The sequence below is a fragment of the Staurois parvus genome, unplaced genomic scaffold, assembly GCF_062004578.1.
Source record: "Staurois parvus isolate SC_StPar_1 unplaced genomic scaffold, SC_StPar_1.0 ptg000554l, whole genome shotgun sequence".
Lineage (NCBI taxonomy): Eukaryota > Metazoa > Chordata > Amphibia > Anura > Ranidae > Staurois > Staurois parvus.
Window position 1 is genome coordinate 1,047,852 of NW_028318350.1, and position 20,444 is coordinate 1,068,295.

Here is a 20,444-nt window from a genome sequence, read left to right on the forward strand (position 1 = left end):
CATCCGCAGACGCTGCTGTTTATTGCAGGTCGCACAAAGCTGATCCACTTGTGACCTGCGTAACGCACATGTGCAGCAACAAAGGGAACGGGCTTCAACGCACACTTACATATACACCAACCATGGACACATACATGTCCATGGTTGTCTGAGATTTTAGTGCTGAAAGCGTGCTCCTAAGGTAGTGATTGAGCTGTCGAAGACAGATCACAGTCACAGCTGGCTGGATGAGCTCCTGATCATGTGACCACTGATTCCAGTGATGGTGGACATGTCATTGGGACATTTGTCCCACTTCCCCGAACATAAAGATCTACCCACTTGAGGTCCCTATTATACAGGTGATCTGATCATTATTATTATACAGTATTTATAAAGCGCTGATAGTTGGCTCAGCGCTGTACATTACAAAGGGGGACAGAACATGTGACAGAACAATACCAATACAATGCAAAACATGAGGGGATCGAGGGCCCTGATCCTTGGAGCTTACAATCTAGGAGGGAGGGGATGGTGGCACAGGAGGAGATAGCTGTGGGGGATGGAGTGGTAGGAAGAGTGGAGGAGGTTGGCAGGTTAGCAGGGGGTGGGGTAGGCTTCCCTGAAGAGATGGGTTTTCAGGGTGCACTTAAAGGAGAGGAGAGTAGGTGATAATCTGATGGGTTGGGGCAGGGAGTTCCAGAGGATGGGTGACACCCTGGAGAAGTCCTGGAGGCGGGCATGGGTGGAGGAGACCAGGGAACTAGAGAGAAGGAGGTCTTGTGAGGAGCGGAGTGTGCGTGTTGGGTGGTACTTGGATATTAGGTCAGTGATGTAGTTCGGGGCAGTATGGTGGACGGCTTTGTACGTCAGTGTTAGGATTTTGAATTTGATCCGTTGCGCAATTGGAAGCCAGTGGAGGGATTGGCAGAGGGGGGTGGAGGACACTGAGTGGAGGCCAGTGGAGGGATTGGCAGAGGGGGGTGGAGGACACTGAGTGGAGGCCAGTGGAGGGATTGGCAGAGGGGGGTGGTGGAAACGGAGCGGTTGGAAAGGGACACAGCGCACCGCCGATCGCTGCGCATGCGCGGTGAGAATGGAAGGACGTCATATGACGTCCTATCAGAACGAGAGAACCGCCTTGCGCCCGTCATTGGACTATATGGCGGGCAGGAGGTGGTTAAGAGATGCTGTGCCGCTCATGAAAATGGTCCCTGTATCTTTTTAAAATAGCTGCGTGGAAAATACATGGCGATTTCTTGTACCCGAATATGCGCTGTATTTTTAGATGTGTGGGGGTGGCATTAAGAATTAATGGCACCCCCGCGTGTCTGCTAAAAAGCAGCACGTTTTGCCTGTGGGTGCAGGAATGCATGATATTTACACACATTCCCGCACGTGCATACATGTGAACCGAGCCTTTCATGAATCTGTCACATGTAGCCTGGATGGGAGGTGGATTTATAATGAATATCCAGAATACACTATGAATTCCAGAAACTTTCCCCACAGCCATCGGGGAACACCCTGTGAATGCCAGATGTACTCTCGTAGTGAGAGGATCGACGCAATCTACCACATATATTTGCTTTGTTTTACAATCTCAATATACATCTTGGGGGGGGGGGGGGAAATCTGCCTCCATCTGTTCAGTTGGTTTCAATTTGAAAGCAGTTGAAGTTGTGTGTCGCTAGCATTGTGGTTGGCAGGCTGAGTCACTTCCTGAATTGTAACATTTATGGGAAGGTGAAAGATCTCTTCATCACAGTTCTAGCTTAGTCCAAACCTTGAGGCCTGGCTTAGTCCAAACCTTGAGGCCTGGCTAGTCCAAACCTTGAGGCCTGGCTTAGTCCAAACCTTGAGGCCTGGCTTAGTCCAAACCTTGAGGCCTGGCTAGGTCCGAACCTTGAGGCCTGGCTAGGTCCGAACCTTGAGGCCTGGCTAGGTCCGAACCTTGAGGCCTGGCTAGGTCCGAACCTTGAGGCCTGGCTAGGTCCGAACCTTGAGGCCTGGCTAGGTCCGAACCTTGAGGCCTGGCTAGGTCCGAACCTTGAGGCCTGGCTAGGTCCGAACCTTGAGGCCTGGCTTGGTCCGAACCTTGAGGCCTGGCTTGGTCCGAACCTTGAGGCCTGGCTTGGTCCGAACCTTGAGGCCTGGCTAGGTCCGCGTGTTGAAGACAGGAAAAAGGCAAAGACGGTGTTTTAGAATTAGGCCCCTAACACGGTCGTTCTGGATGTCTGTTTACGGATGAAAAACTGACACCCATGTATTTCTGTGGCCTAGCGGAGGTAAACGGATGATCATCTGTTTACATCTGTTAACGTCCGTTTATTTTTTTAACGGAAGAAAACAATTTTTCTTCCATCGAAAAAAAACGGATGTAAACAGAATGAAAAGCGGATGTGAACTGATCTGTTTTTTTTTCTTGGGGGGGGGGGGGGGGGGGGTGACGTGACTGAACTAATGGATTCCTACCAAATGATGCGCCCAGAATTTGGTAAGCCTTTTTTTGCTAATGTGTATTGTACCGTTGTGTTGCTTCATCCATGCATATACTTTGTGTGTTTTGGGGGGTGCTTGTTAGGGGTATGACCACTTGCCAAAAACTTCCTCCTTCACCATGGAAATTTAGCTACTGATATCCAATAAACAAAAATTATAGTTTTTGGTGGAATTGGTATTCTTGGCAGCCTCCAAACCTTTACCCCCCCCAAAACAAACTGCTTTGTAATACACGCCGTGCTGTCCCGAGTTATGAAATGTGCAGAAATAGGGAATAGAATATTACAGGTGTTAGGCTACGTTCACACTAGCGTTGCCTGCAGGCGGCAGAAAGACGTTTGGGAAGCGCCAAACGCCACGCAACCGCCGGCCGGGCGTTTGCGGAGCGGCACCATAGACTAGAATAGGAGGCTTCAACGCCTCCTGACTCGACCAGAGGCGTCGAAGCCTCCTATTCTAGTCTATGGTGCCGCTCCGCAAACAGCCAGCAGTTGCAGGACGGTAACACCATTCAAACTTCATTATAGGCGTTTGTGGGGCGTTTTTAACGCTTGGAAAATGCCTAGCAACTGCCGCTGAACCGCGCATGCGGCGTTTGCGGAGCGTTAAAAAAACTCTTTGCAAACGCCGGACCAACGCTTGGCAAACGCTATAGGGGTGTTTAACAAGAGTTGGTAAAACAGTCAAGTGTGAACGAGCCCTTTGGGCTACCGCCACATATCCTAACTCCACACAAGCTACTTGGTGGGTGAGTGAAGTTCAGTTTTAGAGGACAATGGGGTGGATATTCAGGTTCTCGGAAAGTCTAGGGATGTGTTTTCATTCAGCAGGAATGACGCAGCTTTTCAGCTTTCACTTTCACTCTCGGCAGTTGGGAGGGGCCGGAGTACAGAAGGGGAATTCTGAGAGACAATGGCTGACGATCGTTTACAATCCCAGCAGTTGTTCTTTCTTCAGTTTTCTGACAAAGGCCAAACTGCCAATATCCACTTCCTGTCTGATTGTCGGTTCTGTAGTGACCGTCAAGTATTACATGAAAACATAAATTCAGTTAGATCCATAAATAGCCGAGTCAGTAAAAGCAAAGATAAAAATATCCTCCGTGTGTTTGGAGCCAGTTGTGATTATTTGTACCCTTTGTTGGTTCCCTTCTTTCTGAGATTTTTTTTTCGCATTGTATAATTAAGTGTTGCATGGCGACCACTTCCTGTGATCTCACATATATATTCTTATTATTATAGCCAAATGTACCCCCCTAACTCCTCCCACAGTTTTTACACTACATAGACAGTAATATACCGAAACGTGCGGATTGTTCCCGATTGGTGCGCTATTACTTTGTGGAACGTTTCGCCGAATGGTGCACGAAATATCGTCGTTTTTGTGGTGAAATTGGTCCCATAGGAATGAATGGCGGAATGTTCAAAACTAGAGTGTGAGCTGACAAAAGCTAGAGTGTGAGCTGAAAAATCAGGACATGATTTCTAAACTGCCATCACTCCCTCATTTTCAAGCCCATCTACACAAATCTTATATCAAAACGTTCAGCTATCCCTGCTGCCGCTAAAAATGTCCACGGCTAAGCCATAGTCCTGATAGTTTTCACAATATGACCATTTGTTTGCAACTCACGCCGCCCATTGACATTCATTGAAACTCCACTCTAGCCACCTCAAATTTGAAGGGCAATTTCTAAACTGCAACTGTGTCTTCATTTTTTAATATTTCAGAGACATACTATGCATCAAAATGTAGGTCTGGGTCTTGTGATTCTCACAATATAAAGCTCTTCGCTGTAGGATTTATAAACTACAACCGTTTGAGGATGGTAACCGCCAGTGAAGTGAGCAAGTTGGAGCAGTTTGTTTTTAACCGCTCTTCTCTGCCCTTGCTGTAGAGTGAGTTGCCATAGGAACCCAGGTGTGTGAGTGGGCAGCAGAGTGACAAGCCACTCCCCCCAGTTACTCCGCCCACTCCAGTTGTAGACTACTGGTGGAGGCAAGAACACTTCACACAATTTCCCCAGAAATTGGAGCTTTTCTAGTTATTATTATTATACAGTATATGGCGCCGACAGTTTGCGCAGCGCATTACAAAATGAAGGTAGACATTACAGTTACAATACAATTTGGTACAAGAGGAAACCGAGGGCCCGGCTTGTCAGATCTTAGAAGGAAGGGATATAATATAATTGAAGTAAACCTATCAGGAAATCCATGCGTTTTATGCGATTTTGATGTGTTTTTAATCTGTCGAGCAACAAGTTGTCAAAAAAAAAAAAACATTAAAAAAACACAACGCGTTAAAATCGCACTACAAAACGCAAACTCCATTGGTGTGAAACAGGCCTGAAAACGCAGCAAAAAATGCACGAGTTGAATTTGGATGCATTTTTTAATCTGCCCAGCAACAAGTTTGCCAAAATTTTTTTTTAAAAACTCAGCAATATACAAATGCAAAAACACAAAACTCACTGCAAAACGCAAACTGCACTGGTGTGAACCAGGCCTGAAATGCACGTTTGTTTTTGTTGTGTTTTGAGTCCCATGATCTATAAAAAACGCACCCTAAATGGTGCAAAATCGTTTGTATTCGGCAGCCATTATCGGCGCCTTTATTTCATTCGGCAAAATGCTGATAATACTATTTTTGTCCAATACATTTCGGCTTCCGATATATCGGTGCATCCCTAATCGATATACAGCTGTTACATGACCCAGGTCCTTTCCAGCCCGTCAGTAGGGAAACAGTGGCAGGAGGAGCTTCTAGTCCTCTGCTGCTGGTCACTGGTTAAAAAAACAGCCTTTGGGCACACTTTCCTCCAGCCTGTGGTTTAGAATAACAGGGTGGTGAAGCCACCATCAATCAAAGTGTAAAATCCCAGCCCCATTGTTAGCGGGCATGGAGGAGGAGGAAGTGGGGTGCCATTTACCAGTGTGTATACTCACACATGTGACTCTATAGTCACATGGGCGGCTCGGATGTGATGGGGAGGAAATTCTCAGGGTAGAAATACACTAGCTGCCAACACTGCTCTGCAAAATCCCCAATTGTAGTGGGGACATGGACAGGAGGGCAGGTGGAGAACAGAAGGATCAACCAGGTTTTTTGTAGAATACAGGAAACGAATCCCATAGTGACTGAGTATGAACAGCGTGTAATACAGGCATTTTTTGATAGCTTTTACTGATGTGGGTTTAACAACATATTTCCCCATACTCTTTCTGGTTCATTGATTTGACATATTGAAGCAAGAGGATCCTTATGACCGGCAACTAGTATTCTCAGAAGGTCCGTAATACCAGTTAAAATAATACAAACCAGCTGCTGACAAGGTACCGTATTTTTCGCTCCATAAGACGCGCCTAGGTTTTAGAGGAGAAAAACAAGAAAAAAAATATTCTGAACCAATGGACTGCAGACACAGTACAGGAGATGACCAGAGACTGCAGACACAGTACAGGAGATGACCAGAGACTGCGGACACAGTACAGGGGATGACCAGAGACTGCGGACACAGTACAGGGGATGACCAGAGACTGCGGACACCGTACAGGGGATGACCAGAGACTGCGGACACCGTACAGGGGATGACCAGAGACTGCGGACACCGTACAGGGGATGACCAGAGACTGCGGACACAGTACAGGGGATGACCAGAGACTGCGGACACAGTACAGGAGATGACCAGAGACTGCGGACACAGTACAGGAGATGACCAGAGACTGCGGACACAGTACAGGAGATGACCAGAGACTGCGGACACAGTACAGGAGATGACCAGAGACTGCGGACACAGTACAGGAGATGACCAGAGACTGCGGACACAGTACAGGAGATGACCAGAGACTGCGGACACAGTACAGGAGATGACCAGAGACTGCGGACACAGTACAGGAGATGACCAGAGACTGCGGACACAGTACAGGAGATGACCAGAGACTGCGGACACAGTACAGGGAATGACCAGAGACTGCGGACACAGTACAGGAGATGACCAGAGACTGCGGACACAGTACAGGAGATGACCAGAGACTGCGGACACAGTACAGGAGATGACCAGAGACTGCGGACACAGTACAGGAGATGACCAGAGACTGCGGACACAGTACAGGAGATGACCAGAGACTGCGGACGCAGTACAGGAGATGACCAGAGACTGCGGACGCAGTACAGGAGATGACCAGAGACTGCGGACGCAGTACAGGGGATGACCAGAGACTGCGGACGCGGTGCAGGGGATGACCAGAGACTGCGGACGCGGTACAGGGGATGACCAGAGACTGCGGACGCGGTACAGGGGATGACCGGAGACTGCGGACGCGGTACAGGGGATGACCGGAGACTGCGGACGCGGTACAGGGGATGACCGGAGACTGCGGACGCGCGGTACAGGGGATGACTGTGGAAGTCCATCCACATTATTTTCAGTCAAGCCCTGACGGAGGCAGTGTAATTGGGTCCACTGAAATACGTTTGATACCTTTTTTGGATGTTTTTTGGAATAAAGTTGTATCTGGACCTCCTTCCTTCTTCTTTTTTTTTTTTTTTATTTTATTAATTGTTTTCCCCACATTTTTTTTCCCTCCACTTAACCCCCCCACATTAAGCTGGCCATATCATGAGTGACAACAATCGGTAAAATTAATCAATTGTGGGGTTTTTCACCCCGTCTACTATACTGAGTGATCTCCACATACACGTCCTGTGAAGGGATGATAGTGGTGGTTTTTCCCTGTTTATTTCCTCATGGGATAATAGAATTGCATCATTGGCTGCCATCGTGTTGTATGCTCACCGGTGGCTACGGATTTATATGTACGTTGGCCAGTGCAGTGGATAAAATCTTTGGGCTCGTTCGTATTAATGGTTGAGGAAGCGGTAAAATCCTGCAGTTGAGCCACACTTTTTTAAGCCCCCCGCAACTGCTACCCCTTTCAGCTGCAGTGGCGTGAGTGTGTACACATGTCATGGGCACTATGCTCTACTTCATGACCACAGCAGGAATTATACCACCTGTCACTTTCAGGCGATCTGGGCTGTTCTGCGAGTGCTCTTTAACCGCGTTCAGTGAATGGGGTTGCAGCGCACTAGTGTGGGCATCACAGGGTTTAAAGCCGGCAGCAGAAAGGCGATGTAACTCCTCCTCACCACCTCTCAACTGCTCTCTGAGAAGCAATCCAAATGCAGATTGCTCTTCCGAGAGCACAGGTAGTGTGAACGAGAGCTTTTAGGAAGCCATGATATCCAGTAATGGGAGTATGCAAGGCTGTGTTGTAGTACATGTTCATCTTGGGGATGGTTCTTCCGGCCTGAACCAGCAAGGTGTCACTGTCTCTGAGATTCTTCCACTCATTGGTCAGCACAGGAGCTTTCATCCCAAACCAACAAGATTTTACTTCACTAAGCCAACAAACATCCAGCAAGATTATGACATCCGAGAAAATTGTATGGAGCAACAATTTTAATTCCGGTATAAAATGAAGTCTTCATAAGCCTCCCAAAAGATTGATAAATATGTATTTCTAATTACAGCAGTAAAGAATATTCCACGATTTTTGGATACGGATATGGCAGACATATGTGCCTTGAGATAATTTGTTTGTCTTGCGCCTCATAGTCTTGCTGCTTGAGCTCTCTCTACATAGAGACTAATGTATACCATATTTATCGAACATTACAGATGGTAAATATTATTATTATGGTTATACTTTTTGCATATGCTTTATTGTGGGAATTGGATGCATGTTGCTCTAAAATCTATTCTAACGTCCTATTCCCGTCTGCGATACGGGAGAACATATATGAAGATGTGCACGGACTGCGATCCGTATCTGTCTATGATCTGTTTTGTCTTTCTTACTTCAATAACACTTTTTTGGAAAAAAAAAAAAAAAAAGAATATTTCCTTTTTTGTTATCTTTTTTTCTGAGTCTTGGCAGATATTGCTTTCAGAAAACGTACCAGGATCATCATTTTAACAGTTTGTTTGTTTTTTTGTTTATCCTAGTCCATCGGGAAAACTTGTACAGATTGAATACGCTTTAGCTGCGGTCGCTGCAGGAGCACCATCTGTTGGTATTAAAGGTATGTTAGAAATTGTCAGTTACTTCCAGTACCTTTTTGAATACACTTTAATGTTAGAGGGTTTGGACCGTGGAAGCCGTACCCAGAAAGAACAATTACCAGTCATTTCTTGTAGCTGATTTGTCCCCCATTACCGACTTACCTGCACTATAATGTGTCTCATTGTGGCCATGTTGGTAGAGGCATGGCTTTGCTCCTTCATGTGAGAGCTGTTCCCCCTGATGATTGCGGAAGTGCAGAAAACACAAAAGAGAGATTCGAGCACTGCAGGTTACCAGGTGTCTTTCATACAGGTAACAAGCTGAGATTAGAAGTAGTCTCTTAAAGGGAGTGCTGCTAATCTCATTTTGTTACCTGTATAAAAGACACCTGTCCAGAGGAGCAATCAAACCATCAGATTCCAAACTCTCCACCATGGCAAAGACCAAAGAGCTGTCCAAGGATGTCAGGGACAAGATGGTAGACCTACACAAGGCTGGACTGGGCTGCCAAACTATGGCCAAGCAGCTTGGTGAGAAGGTGACAACAGTTGGTACAATCATTCACAAATGGAAGAAACACAAAACAAGTGTCAGTCTCCCTAGGTCTGGTGCACCATGCAAGATCTCACCTCGTGGAGTGTCAATGATCATGAGAACAGTGAGGAATCATCCCAGAACTACACGTGAGGATCTTGTCAATGATCTCCAGGCAGCTGGGACCACCGTCACCAAGACTGTACCAAGTGCTAACACACTACACCGGCAAGGATTAAAATCCTGCAGTGCCCCAAGGTCCCTCTGCTCAAGAAAGCACATGTCCAGGCCCGTCTGAAGTCTGCCACTGCACATCTGAATGATGCCGAGGAGGACTGGTTGAAAATGTTGTGGTCAGATGAGACCAAAATCCAGCTCTTTGGCATCAACTAACTCGCCGTGTTTGGAGGAGGAGGAATGCTGCCTATGACCCCAAGAACACCATCCCAACTGTGAAACATGGTGGTGGAAACATTCTGCTTTGGGGGTGTTTTTCTGCTAAGTGGACAGGACAACTGCACCACATCAAAGGGATGATGGACGGGGCAATGTACCATCAAATCTTGGGTGAGAACCTTCTTCCCTCAGCCAGGGCATTGAAAATGGGTGGTGGATGGGTGTTTCAGCATGACAATGACCCAAAACACATGGCCAAGGCAACAAAGGAGCGGCTCAAGAAGAAGAACATTAAGGTCCTGGAGTGGCCCAGCCAGTCTCCAGACCTTCATCCGATTGAAAATCTGTGGAGGGACCTGAAAGTTCGAGTTGCCAAACGTCATCCACCAAACCTTAATGACTTGGAGAGGATCTGCCAAGAGGAGTGGGCCAAAATCCCTCCTGAGATGTGTGCGAACCTGGGGGCCAACTCCAGGAAACGTCTGACCTCTGTGATCGCCAACAAGGGATTTGCCACCAAGTACTAAGTCATGTTTTGTGAAGGGAATCAAATCCTTATTTCCCTCATGAACATGCAGATCAGTCATTTGTTAGACACGCATTTCTTTTGAATTTTTTTGTTGCTGTTCTGTGTCTGTGTTACAATACACTTATCATTCGATTTTTAAACTGATCATTTCTTTGTGAGGGGCGAACATTCAAAATCAGCCGGGGATCAAGTACTTATTTCCTTCACTGTAAGTGGGTAGGTTTGCTTGTGAAACTTGACTGTTGCAGGCGATGTCACACTACCAAGACGCGTGGAAGCAATCATTTGTATTCAGAGAGTTTCTTTTATCTGTGCTTGTTATGTAATTGAGCAAAATAGGGGCCCTGTTTCTAAGAGAATCAGTGGGGGGGGGGATTGTTTTAACTGTTTTTTTCTTCTATTAAAAAAATAAATAGTTTTTGTGCTGTTTATTATTCTCTGTATGAGTTGTACACTTGTCTTTCAGCGGCAAATGGTGTTGTATTGGCAACTGAGAAAAAACAGAAATCGATATTGTACGATGAGCAAAGCGTACATAAAGTGGAGCCAATCACCAAGCACATAGGCATGGTGTACAGTGGCATGGGCCCAGATTACAGGTGAGCATCCCTGGAAGTAACCTTCTGATCACGTTAATAGAAAATGTTAGAATTGGAATACAGAACAGTTCTTGTTTTAAAACAATGGCATTTTCCCCGATGCCTGAAATTCAGATATAAATTCATGTCTCGGTTGGGATTCCGAGGTTAACAGCACCAATGTTGCATTTGCATCTTTTCGGTGTACTTTTGGCTGTATTTGCAGCCTTGCGTTGCAGTAAAATGCACATTTTTCATAACATGTGAACTGCAGTGCTATTCATTTTGGATTGTACATTGGAGAGGCAAGAACCATGTGTGTTGTGATGTGCTCCAAAAAAAAATTGTAGGTCCATTTAAAACATGAACTACGTTGGCCCTCCGTTCAAAGTGACGTAACAACCGCTATAAACTGTTCTTGCCGTGCATTGTGGTTGTTTCAGTGGATTGGTGCCATTCACATTGAATGACAGCACAACACACTGCACTGTTGCGCGTGCATTGTCATGCGTTGCTACAGCACAAAAACCTGGATAAGTAAACAGAATGATTGTGCAGTGGTCTTTTGGTGTAGTATGTGTTGTAATCTCGTCAGTTTCTAGTAACTAGTCTATATACTATATTACATATAAAAAAGGTGCAGCGCTAGATATACATATCACTAAACATAATAAAACGACATGTTGAATGGACATAAAATAGACATAAAATCAAGTGCAAAATAATGAACCACACTAGGTGAATTAAAATTGAGTGAATGTCCCAAATAATTCAAACGCCCACATGGGGAACCAATAGATCCAATTAGAGTGCGTGAAGACGGAAATCTGGTGTATCACACAGGGGATAATGGGTATAAAGAATGCGCACTCACCAGAAGTGCGTCAAAAATGCGCATATAAGATATCCTCTCTCATCATTTGGTCATCAACTGCCAGAACAGGGTCAGGGTAATGCACCATCCAATCTCATCCAGGGTAGGTACTCCAAAAAGCCTTAATAGTGTGTCACCGTCTGTGGTCCCTTTAAATGGGTTTCTGCAAGTGGGGACTCTCCTTGCTGCTCTTGATTCCTTCACATGTGTTTGTCTGTGTTCAGACAGGTGAACACAGACCCTGTTCTGGCAGTAGATGACCACCACCTGATGAGAGAGGATATCTTATATGCGCATTTTTGACGCACTTCTGGTGAGTGCGCATTCTTTATACCCATTATCCACTGTGTGATACACCGGATTTCCATCTTCACGCACTCTAATTGGATCTATTGGTTCCCCATGTGGGCGTTTGAATTATTTAGGACATTCACTCATTTTAATTCACCCAGTGTGATTCATTATTTTGCACTTGATTTTATTGGTATTTTATGTCTATTTTATGTCCATTCAACATGTCGTTTTATTATGTTTAGTGATATGTATATCTAGCGCTGCACCTTTTTTATATGTAGATTGATTGGAAGGTTTGTCCTTGGTTGCCTTTTTGGTGTTCTAGCAGCTATTTTTGTAGTCTCAGCGCTCGCTTACTACGTCTCTACAGTTATACTATATTAATTGTACTAAATAATTTGTTTTCCTCCCTAGAGTCCTTGTTCGGAGAGCCAGAAAACTAGCCCAGCAATATTACCTTGTGTATCAGGAACCCATTCCAACAGCACAACTAGTACAAAGAGTGGCATCGGTCATGCAGGAATATACACAGTCTGGGTAATGTTTAATTGCTTTTCTTAGGTGAAACTGGAAATGTGCCTCTTTTTTGTTTTTCCTCCTTTAAGTTTGGCTCCCCTTTGTAAGCCTTGCGAACAGCTGTGCACTAGATGACTATGTAGAAATATTAAATCAATCAATAGACTCCTAAATTGCACCCCTACCACAAATCACTACTTTCTCCATAGAAAGTATATAATCTATTTAAATTCTTTTTGTGATGCACATCCAAATCACCCAAAAATATCTCCAAATATAACATAATTAAATAAAACCACACATAATAATTCCAAGTACATAGAATAGATAGATATATCTCTAAAATATATATATATATATCTCTAAAATATATTAATAAACCCCAAAAAGTGTCCAAGTCCCAAAAAATAATTTCCAAAAAATATTTTCTTATAAGTCCAGTGAAGCAAAAACGATTCAAAATACTCCTTGATAACCCTCTTTCAATAGTTTTCAGGCATAAGCTGACATAAAGAAAAGGTCTCCCTCCATCCTTCTTTTCACGGGGTATTCCTCATACAGGTAAAGAGAGGCTCTTTTAGACAGGATCCATAAAAAGAAACAGATTTTAATCAAAACTTGCATATAAAACAGGGATATCCAGCTTCCAGCACTAATCAATCCAATCCTGGGTTGAAAACCATAGGTTTCCAACCAACAAAATGGCCGCGGCGACACTTCCGGTCGGCGTGTGTGCGTGATGACGTCACTCCTCTAACGCGTTTCGTCACTTCCGGACGTCATCTGTGGATGACTACTGTTGCCTGTTGGAGTATAGGACATCCCTTTAATATTTGTTTGTGGTCTCCAGTTTCTTTTTGTTGCTTTTCTTAACAAAACATTTTAATCATGTCCTGTTCTCTGGCAGGGCAAAGTTTGGTTCATTAACCACCTAGTGATTTCAGGGTTAAGTGGACGAGTGGAGATTCTTTTCTGTACCCGTTGTAAATTCTAGAGTAAAACTTAAACCTGTGTCCCACTGTAGCCCCAACTAGGAAAGATATGGATACGATGTAATGAAGTTGCCTCTTTCCAACCCCACTGTAGACCTGTGTATTGGAAGCTGGCCTACTCCTTGTGTTGTTGCACATATATGTAACATGTTAGTGTGGTTGTGTGGCAAAGCGCATCCCTTCCTTGAGTTGGAATTGTTTTAAATTGGCTTTTACCTGCCAAGGACCACACAAAGCTCTAAACAGAGTTTAGGAAGATAAATCCACTTCTATCCTGTAGTCTTTTAAATAGGATTTGCTTACTGGGAATTTGTCTTTGCTGCAAACGTCCTATTGAATACATACAAAAAATATATTTAAATATTGTGGGAACTCACATCAATGGTAGAGCTTTAACTCCCCTGGCGGTATTCCCGAGTGTAGCTCGGGGTAAAGTTTCAGTACCACAAGCGGTAACCCTGAGCTACACTCGGGCTTACCATGCGGCGCTGCTCCGCGATCCCTCGATCACTTACCTTGTCCTGCGCTCCTGCGATGTCCCCCCTGCAGTGTCCCCGGCAATGTAATCCGGTGGATGCCGGCATCTGTCATCTGGGTTCTGTCCCCTGCGAGCGTCTGGACATACGGGGGACGGAACGGCGGGAAATTTGAAAATGACAAAAAGTGACATTCACTAAAATCACATAGTATAACATTCCTGTATCAAACCATTTCACATACATTTTGTCCCGAGTGCTTTGTCCGGCGCCCTGCCTGCATTGTTACTGTTCTTTCTGCCTGGAAACTTAGAAACCTCCATGGCGTCCAAAAAGCGTCCCTTTAGGTCTGAAGCGGTTTTAGACCGGCTAGAGAACAGCGATAGTAAATCAGAACCACTTGCAGAATTGAGTGATAATGATTCGTGGGGGAAATTCCTCATCAGACACTGAAAATGATTCTGCGACTTTGCTCAGCGATGTGCGAACTTGGCGCTATATTTCAAATTCAGTGTTTTTGGTTTGATTACATTATTGAATTAAATTTATTATATTTTTTATGATTATTTATTTAAATTATAATTTATGATTTCGCGTTTCAAATTATAACATACCCGGGATGTTTACTAGACTCTTGTTCGGACAGATTTCAGTGAGTTATTCCTAAAAATTACAGTTTACAATATAAAAACGCCAAATTTCCATGCAAAATAATGTACCGCTTTCAGCTCCAAAAATCTGAAATAATCATACCGCCAGGGAGGTTAAAGGACACAACCACTGGATTTCTTTTTAAGGGCTTCTCTAGCCCAATTTTATTTAAAAGAAAGTTCAGAGTTCCAGAAAATCAAAATCATAGGTTTCCCTCACTGGGGTTTTCAGCTTTTCACTCTTGCAAAGAAATAGGCATTCAGCCTCCTGGCTTTATACATACAACACTGCTACTGTGGCCTTCCACTTCATGCTCTCATCTGTTTCCTGCAGATTGTTTTCTCACCAGTGCTGTCCGAATTGCTAGCAGCCCCTTGCTGTTCTGGCTCTCACTTCTAGTTGGAACCCTCCTGTCTGCTGGGATGGAGCTCAGAACCATGGTCAGGAGGTCACTACTAAAAGCCCAGCACACACCTGACCAATTAGTGTGCTGGCGGTTCTGAAAACCTGGACCCGGGATTGGAGATTTCATCCCGGATCACTTCAGGTTCCGAAACAGACTTTACCAAAACTGAGGAAACTGAATAGCCCGTTTCCTCTCAATGACACAAGTTCCCTGAATCCCCTCAACCTGCCTGGTTGAGAATCATGGCTTATATTCTTCATTAGACCCTGGCAGGGTACCGCACTGCCAATTAATATATATGCTATTCTGCACTGCCAATTAAAAAAAAAAAAAAGAAATATATATATATATATATTACTGTGTGGGAAAAAAATGCTGTAAATTAGGAATGCTTTTAGAAATATAAGTGTTACTAGCTTGTTTTTGTTAACAAAATGGAAAATAAATGACCAGAAGAGATCACCTTTTGCTTTCAAAACCGCATCAATTCTTCTAGGTACACTTGCACACAGTTTTTGAAGGAACTCGGCAGGTAGATTTTTACAAACGTCTTCGAGAACTAATCACAGATCTTCTGTGTATGTAGGCTGACTCAGATCCTTCTGTCTCTTCATGTAATCCCAGATAGACTTGATAATGTTGAGATCAGGACTCCTTGTTCTTTTTTTACTGTGAAGATAGTTCTTAATGAGATTGGCTGGATGTTTGGGGTCATTTTTCGTGGTGCAGGATACATTTAGGGCCAATCGCACACCTCCCTGATGGTATGTCATGATGGATAAGTATGCACCTGTATCTCTCTTGCCGTGAAGACTGAGATGGAGCTCTGCAGTCACTTTTGCAGCAGTTGTTTTTTCTTATTCCGGTCACAATCCTACGCAATGTTCTTTTTGTTTCAGTTGACCATTTCGGCCACACTCATACTTATCAGACTGTTTTCCCAGAAACTGTATATGCCGTCATAACCTTTGATACGGTGCCTCATGACAGTGCAAATAAATTGGCAACTTCATTCACCGAGGCGCCAGCTAAGTGGGCACCAACAATTTACCCTCTTTGAAGCTCTGATGCGACTCCGTATTAGTAGCAGTACACACAGTGAATGACGAAAGTGAGGCTTCCCACCTGTTAGCTAGGTGTCTCATCACACAGCAGAAACAAAAGAATGTTACATGGCTTCCACTTTCAACGCAAAACATGTCACTTTCACACCTGCAAATCATGGTAGTTTTTTTCCATTTTTGTTTTTTTAGTCCCCTGTACTAACATCAGGGAGGCGTGTGATTGGCCCCAAATTTATTCTGTAGCAGAACGACACCAAACATGCAACCAATGTCATTAAGAACCATCTTCAGCATAAAGAAGTACAAGGAGTCCTGGATGTGATGATTGGGCTCCTACAGAGCCATGATCTTAACATTGAGTCTGTCTGGGATTACATGAAGAGACCGAAGGATTTGAGGCAGCCTACAGCCACAGGAGATCTGTTAGTTCTCCAAGATGTTTGGAACAACCTACCTACCGAGTTCCTTCAAAACTCTGTACAAGTGTATTTAGAATAATTTATTTTTCCAAACAAGTAATTGAATGTTTTAAAGGTATATACGGGGTACAGAAGGAAGGGAATGGAGATGATTCAAAGTATAAATTTACAAGAATCAAATATGAGCCAATATATGAATATCACCAAATGTGTATCTCAAAACCGTACATTCAGCATATTAGGAAGGATATATCTGATACTCAGTTGAAATCATATAAATAATGCAAGGTGAAATATACAATAGCTGATGAGAAAACACGATTGTCGTGTGTGTGTGTGTGTGTGTGTGTGTGTGTGTGTGTGTGTGTGTGTGTGGTGACAAGACATCAAGTCCACCCAGCATAGCTAAAATAGGCATAATGGGGGAGCATGAAGAAGAATTTATATTACACATTTTTACTTTATATCTTGTGCAGACAATGCCAAGTAGTATATTAGGGATAATTTAACTGTCTTTATAAATGTGCCCACCATGCTCCTCCCTTTTTTTTTATCCTGGTATGAAATACGCTGCACCATCATTTAATAATTTAAATGGTAGCTTAGTGATTTTGTCCTGTAGCAGTATACTGTATAGATTAGTGGAACAAACCATCATGGCAAAAACAATAGTCTCTGCACCTGAAACTTCAGAAGTCTCCATGTTTTGATTATTGAGGTAACTAACAAGTTTTCTTTTTCTATCTTTGATTTCTGTCTCCAGTGGTGTACGTCCATTTGGAGTCTCGTTATTAATTGCAGGCTGGGATGAGGAGCGACCATATTTATTCCAATCAGATCCTTCTGTAAGTAGCGTTAATAGTTCAACCCTGTCAAAGAACTAATTCTATGGGGTAAACTTTCTGTGACATCTAAAAACCTTTGTTATTTTGCAACCTAGACATTTTTTTAATATACTGTATTTTTCGCTCCATAAGACGCACCTGACCATAAGACGCACCTAGGTTTTAGAGGCTGAAAACAGGAAAAAAAAATATTCTGAACTAATGGGCTGCGGACACAGTACAGGAGATGACCGGAGACTGCGGACACAGTACAGGAGATGACCGGAGACTGCGGACACAGTACAGGGGATGACCAGAGACTGCGGACATAGTACAGGAGATGACCAGAGACTGCGGACATAGTACAGGAGATGACCAGAGACTGCGGACATAGTACAGGAGCTGACCAGAGACTGCGGACATAGTACAGGAGATGACCAGAGACTGCGGACATACTACAGGAGATGACCAGAGACTGCGGACACACTACAGGAGATGACCAGAGACTGCGGACACAGTACAGGAGATGACCAGAGACTGCGGACACAGTACAGGAGATGACCAGAGACTGCGGACACAGTACAGGAGATGACCAGAGACTGCGGACACAGTACAGGAGATGACCAGAGACTGCGGACACAGTACAGGGGATGACCAGCGACTGCGGACACAGTACAGGGGGTGACTGCTGACCTTTGGGGAGGGGGGGAGTGGGTACTTGAATTTGACAGGTACCCGCTCTTCCGCAGAGTTGTTCTTTGACCTTACCTGTTCCTCTATCCAGCCGCGCGCTGTCTTCCCGTCTTCTGGAGTGTGGGGGCTCGGCTTGACAGCCGGGTGCCCAGTGCGCATGAGCGAGAACGCTACACTTTGTGATTGGTCCGGCGGCTTCTGAGACCTGTCATGTGTCCCAGGTGCCGCCTTACCATTCACAAAGACCAACGCTTCTCGCGCATGCGCACTTGGCACCCGGCTGTCAAGCCGAGCGCCCACACTACAGAAGCCGGGAAGACAGCGCGGCGCTTGGATAGTAGAACAGGTAAGGTCCTGCCGCAGAGCTGAGCGGCCGGCCCGGTATTCTGACACGGCGGTGGAAATACTGGACTGGCCGCTCCATATTCGCTCCATAAGACGCACTGACATTTCCCCCCCTTTTTTGGGGGGAAAAAAGTGCGTCTTATGGAGCGAAAAATACCGTATATCAAATAAGTTACAATTTTAAAGATATTTTATTTATTTATTTATTTTTTATTCCAATGACCTATTATGGAACATGTACCATTGATGTAAATCCAGTCTCTACAGGGCAAGTGTACAGAATGATTATGCATTTGAGTAACTGTAAATGTAGAGCTGAACATCTAATATAATAGTATATTGTCCACTGTGGTTTATGCAATTTGTATTCAATACAAAGTGTGAAAACTACTAAATGTGGCTCTTGCTAAAGATTATAAAGCTACCATATTTTATCTGTATCGTTTGGATTAGTATTATGGATGTTACTAGGACCAGTACTCTCCATGCTGGTCATCGGAGGGATAGTGTGGTGTGTTATCACCCAAGGTGACCATAACTTATCAAACGTTTTTGGCCAGGCTCCGCCTTTTTTTGTAATGCTAATACTTGGTTGATAAGTTCCTGCCAGCTGTCAATATTGGAGGGCCAGAGGATTTCCAGTCAGCTATAGTATTATAAAAGTAAAGTGGATGAAGGAGTTTGATGCAGGCTAGGTTAGGCATCTCCGGAAACCTCTCGCCCAAAAGACATCGGGTAGGTTGCAGACATTGGTTATGTTTAGTAAGATGGCATTAAAAGCGGTAATTTTAGCCCAAAAGGCTCTCATTTTGGGACATTCTCAGACCGTGTGTAAAATGTATGTAATGGTATTTAATCACCGCTGGGTTTTAAATTTTTTGCTAAATTAACAAAAAAAGACCGAAAATCTGGAAAAAAAACACGTTTTTCTTTGTTTCTGTTATAAAAGTTTGCAAATAATTGTTCTTCATAAATTTAGGCCGAGATGTATTCTGCTACATGTCTTTGGTGAAAATAACCCAAATTAGGATGTATTTGTTAGTTTGTAGGAAAGTTATAGAGTTCACAAACTATGGTATAGATCTGAATATTGATCAATCCTGAAGTACTGACAGCCAATCTAATTTCTTGAGGTCCAAGAATGTCAGAACAGTACAGATATCCCCCAAATGTCAGGACAGTACAGATATCCCCCAAATGTCAGGACGGTACAGATATCCCCCAAATGTCAGGACGGTACAGATATCCCCCAAATGTCAGGACGGTACAGATATCCCCCAAATGTCAGGACGGTACAGATATCCCCCAAATGTCAGGACGGTACAGATATCCCCCAAATGTCAGGACGGTACAGATATCCCCCAAATGTCAGGACGGTACAGATATCCCCCAAATGTCAGGACGGTACAGATATCCCCCAAATGACCCCTTTTTGCAAAGTAGACAGTCCGACGTACTTCATAAGAGGCATGGCGAGTTTTTTTGAAGTTGTATTTTTTTGGTAATTTTTTGAAAAAATTTAAACTTTTTTTCACTATTTTTTTTTTTTTTTTACATACTGTCACCAGTGCAGTACAGTGTCGTCATATAACTGGCATGGCGGTGAACAGGGACACTTTTTTAAAAAATTTTTTTATTAATTTTACATTTTAATTTTTTAAGATTTTTTTTTTTTTCATATTTCACTATGACCAAAGTAGTAGAATGTTACCTTAGTAACATTCTACTACTTTGGGGAAGTGATCAGTATTTTTTTTTTTTTTTTTTACACAATTTGCTTATAGCAAAGAATTACTTTGCTATAAGCAAGCATTTACCTGAATGACATCGATTCATTCAGTTTTTTTTTTTTTTTTTTTTTTTTTTTTGTGCTTAGCTGTGATTTGGCGACAGCTAATCACATGACATGTGCATGTGATCTCTGTGATCATTCACAGCTAGACACTAGTATACAATGGATGGCATGAATGAAGTCATCCATTGTATACAACTGTCATGGGACCTGCTGTGATTGGTCACAGCAGGTCACATGGTACTGGCAACGGGGGCCGGTACTCAGATCTGTCATCGGCTGTGTCCAAGGTACACGTCCGGTGACAGATCGCGCCGCTGCGCAGCTCTGCAAGTGCACAAACTGCACATGCCCGGGAGTACGCCATATGGCGTCCACCCAGAAATCTAATGTATTTTTCTGGCCGCCAAACGGCTATTGGCCGGGCATCTATTGGTTAAATCAATTTATTCAGTCAGTTCCCATGTTTAATATACAGTCTGTAGAGCCGGTTTTCACATAGGCGATTTAAC

The 20,444-nt window shown here is 43.9% G+C and overlaps 1 protein-coding gene across 1 annotated transcript in view; it reads left to right on the plus strand.

Moving 5' to 3' along the window:
* The window catches only part of PSMA2 (proteasome 20S subunit alpha 2), a 33,013-nt gene that overhangs the window by 1,584 nt on the left and 10,985 nt on the right, over window positions 1-20,444 (plus strand). The window contains exons 2-5 of the mRNA XM_089691203.1: window positions 8,492-8,568; window positions 10,475-10,607; window positions 12,169-12,291; window positions 17,042-17,123. Coding sequence (XP_089547329.1) covers window positions 8,492-8,568; window positions 10,475-10,607; window positions 12,169-12,291; window positions 17,042-17,123 — 415 coding nt within the window. The remainder of the gene's footprint in view (window positions 1-8,491; window positions 8,569-10,474; window positions 10,608-12,168; window positions 12,292-17,041; window positions 17,124-20,444) is intronic.